This window comes from Micromesistius poutassou (genome assembly GCF_964030765.1).
Source record: "Micromesistius poutassou genome assembly, contig: SCAFFOLD_7117, whole genome shotgun sequence".
NCBI classification, from domain to species: Eukaryota; Metazoa; Chordata; class Actinopteri; order Gadiformes; family Gadidae; genus Micromesistius; species Micromesistius poutassou.
Window position 1 is genome coordinate 1 of NW_028176901.1, and position 3,000 is coordinate 3,000.

General features: G+C 48.7%; 1 protein-coding gene across 1 annotated transcript; it reads left to right on the forward strand.

Annotated features, from left to right (window-relative positions):
* The first annotated feature begins 828 nt into the window (after positions 1 to 828).
* LOC311377486 (tubulin gamma-1 chain-like) lies at positions 829 to 2,396 on the forward strand. The gene is made up of 4 exons (XM_084491368.1): positions 829 to 988; positions 1,453 to 1,565; positions 1,860 to 2,027; positions 2,149 to 2,396. The coding sequence occupies exons 1-4, from the start codon at positions 940 to 942 to the stop codon at positions 2,254 to 2,256; spliced, it is 438 nt and encodes a 145-aa protein (XP_084347494.1). The 5' UTR covers positions 829 to 939; the 3' UTR covers positions 2,257 to 2,396.
* Positions 2,397 to 3,000: the final 604 nt, after the last annotated feature.

Sequence of the window (3,000 nt, forward strand, 5' to 3'; positions counted from 1 at the left end):
GTTGACCACAGTGTATACAAGCACACACTGGAAAGGTCTTTCCCAGATTAAGACGGACTGTAGGTAGGTCAAAACAGGCTCATACGTTCCCAATGCCCTCTGAAGAGAGGCTTTGACAGCCCGCACCTGGCTATCCCTCTCGCTGGACTGCGGTCGAGAGCGCAGGCTAACCCCTGAACACTGTTTGTCGACAACGTCGTCGTTGCTTGCGTCTACCACTGCCCCGATGTTAGCCATCTTGGTCACGTACATTAGTCCGATGTTCCCGAAACAATCTCGAAATTGCACACAGCGGGTACCCGCTCGGCGGCGGCGGAGCGACTCGGGACAGCTGAGCTAACCTAGCTGGAGAGATCGGCTAAAGTTAGCGAGTGTGAGCAAAGGTTCGCCAAGCTCATGAGACTAGCCGACGCACTGAGTTCACTGTATGCATAACTATAGTATCTATCGCTGGTTAAGTCACACGTAGACATGGCATCGCTATATTACAAGAGTACACGCCACATACTACCTGACATTTGGTACAAGATACAGCGCTACTGCCTCTGAGTTGAGTGTTATTAAATGGCGTAACCCTGTTTTTCTTTTTCTTTTTTTTGCCCCGCATCAGGGACTGGTTGATGTAAACACGTGTCGGAGCCTGTTTGAACCAATCAGATTCTCCGTGGCCTATGCGCTCGCCCTTCACTGGGAGGCGTTCCGTGACGCACTGTACGCCTCGTTTTCGCCGAGCCACGCCGTTGGTTAACCCGTTCCTCTTTCAGCGGTTCGTTTGCGAGGCGAACTGGAACGCGCCCCTGCCGTTCATGCGCAGTACTGGTCCTTGACCAAAGCGGGAAGAAGAAACGGGGCTGTCGGCCGCTGCTACTGGTGTCGAAAACTGCCTTTTCTTATGTTCTTTTAGCTAGCCAGCCGGCTGGACAATCAACAGAGGAAAACATGCCGCGGGAAATCATCACTCTTCAGCTAGGACAGTGTGGAAATCAAAGTATGTTTTTAGCGAAACAAGCTTCAGGGCGTTATTGTTGTTAGCCGCTGTATTGTTAGCCCGCCGAGTTGTGCAGAGGCTCCAACTTGACTGACGTTAGAGGATCATCTCCAAGGGCCCCACGGCAGCTCTTTGGGGGTGTGATCGGTCCTAAGTTGTCACACATCGGTACCCCGTGCTTGCTTGTCAACCCCCGAACCTGGCCTGGGTTAGCTAGTTGCTGGCTTGGTAGTTTAGAAACACATGTGATGCTAGATGCTGGTCCACACTAGAGACCGCGGATATCGTGTAACCCAAGTGTGGTTTTGTATTATTGACATCTCACTGGGATCCTGTTTCGTATTGCTTTCAGTTGTGTATCTTTTTCTTCCGTCGTTAACGTTACCTAACATAGTTTGAATTAGCTGAATGACTCGAGTTGATGTTGTGGTACAGACAGTAATGCCCTCGTTTGCATGATATAGTTGGTTTCGAGTTCTGGAAGCAGCTTTGTGCCGAACATGGCATCAGTCCAGAAGGGATTGTGGAGGAGTTCGCCACTGAAGGCACCGACCGAAAAGATGTCTTCTTCTATCAGGTAACAAGGCCAAGCATCCTGATATTGTACTGCGCATCTAAAATGGGCTTTGAGGCACACAGATACGTTACCAAGATGCTTGTCACTGATCTGAGCCGGTTACCTCTCTTACATTCAATTAAAGAAAGCATTTGCTATAATCGATGCTATTACATAGTAGTGGGCGCATGACTCGCCTGCCTTCTCCAAAAGTGCAGCACAAGCCTGTGCTCACTAGATGGCGCAAATGTAGCGTGCACTGGAAACGCCAAACCATTTCACATAACGCATTGACCGGTCCTCGTTACCCCGCAGGCCGACGACGAACACTACATACCACGGGCTGTCCTGTTGGATTTGGAGCCCAGAGTGATCCATTCCATTCTGAACTCTCCCTACGCCAACCTGTACAACCCAGAGAACATCTACCTGTCCGAGCATGGAGGGGGAGCAGGAAACAACTGGGCCAGTGGATACTCTCAGGTAACAGAAAATAACCAGATGTCTAGCGGGCGTCCCTGAACCCATCATTCCGAAATCAAAAAAAATGTGTTTTGTTATTTTGTGTGTGTCATTTGTCATTTGTTAAAAAAATGTCTCTTAGGGTGAAAAAATCCACGAAGACATCTTTGATATTATTGACCGAGAGGCGGATGGCAGTGACAGTTTGGAGGTGAGTTCCAACGACTCTTGTGGTCTCAGTTTCGCCTAGCAACGGTATAACAACCTGGGTATGTGGAGTGACATAAATCGTAATATTGTAGCATAGCAGCATCGTCAATAAGTTATTAGTTGGTTCATCAATAACTCAAAAAACAGCCGTTCAAAAGTAGGAATCTGTCAAAATAACTGATTATCTTAAACAGAATGGCTACCACGGTTACGCTGCCATTAAATTGCCTAAACATCATCCTGGAATAAATATCTTGGTTAGAAAGCATCTTCTCACTTCACACATCCCTTCACCATGATCCAAGGAGTCAGACACTAAGCAGATTCTCCTTGTGGACTGTCTGTGACCCCTGAAAACAAGTCCACCATTCTCTTCACTACTTTCTATTAGGTCGTATCCTCCTGCTATCCTAAAGCAGAATGCATGTGTTCTTGCGGATAGACTGAACCACCTTTATAGTTCACGTACGCAGAACCCCCTTCCTGTCTCCGTTTGCCTTCCTTAACCCACTGAAGCCCCAGCAGCCACCCTTGGTAGCACTATTCTTAGACTGGGTTTTGGAGCTCTCTTCTTCTGCTGCCAGCCAGCAGCCACCCATAAAACAACACTCTGGCTTCACCTTGGAGCGAGCCGCACGTTCTGTTACGTGTGTGTGTGTGTGTGTGTGTGTGTGTGTGTGTGTGTGTGTGTGTGTGTGTGTGTGTGTGTGTGTGTGTGTGTGTGTGTGAGAGGCAGGCAGGCAGGCAGGCAGGCAGGTTGAGTGTGTGTGAGTGAGAGAGATAG

Bases quoted from the DNA above. Each gene is read 5' to 3' on its own strand.
- LOC311377486 (XM_084491368.1), top strand. From the start codon at position 940: ATGCCGCGGGAAATCATCACTCTTCAGCTAGGACAGTGTGGAAATCAA. The intron at 989-1,452 runs GTATGTTTTTAG...TGCATGATATAG, and splicing joins AGGACAGTGTGGAAATCAAA to TTGGTTTCGAGTTCTGGAAG. The intron at 1,566-1,859 runs GTAACAAGGCCA...GTTACCCCGCAG, and splicing joins AAGATGTCTTCTTCTATCAG to GCCGACGACGAACACTACAT.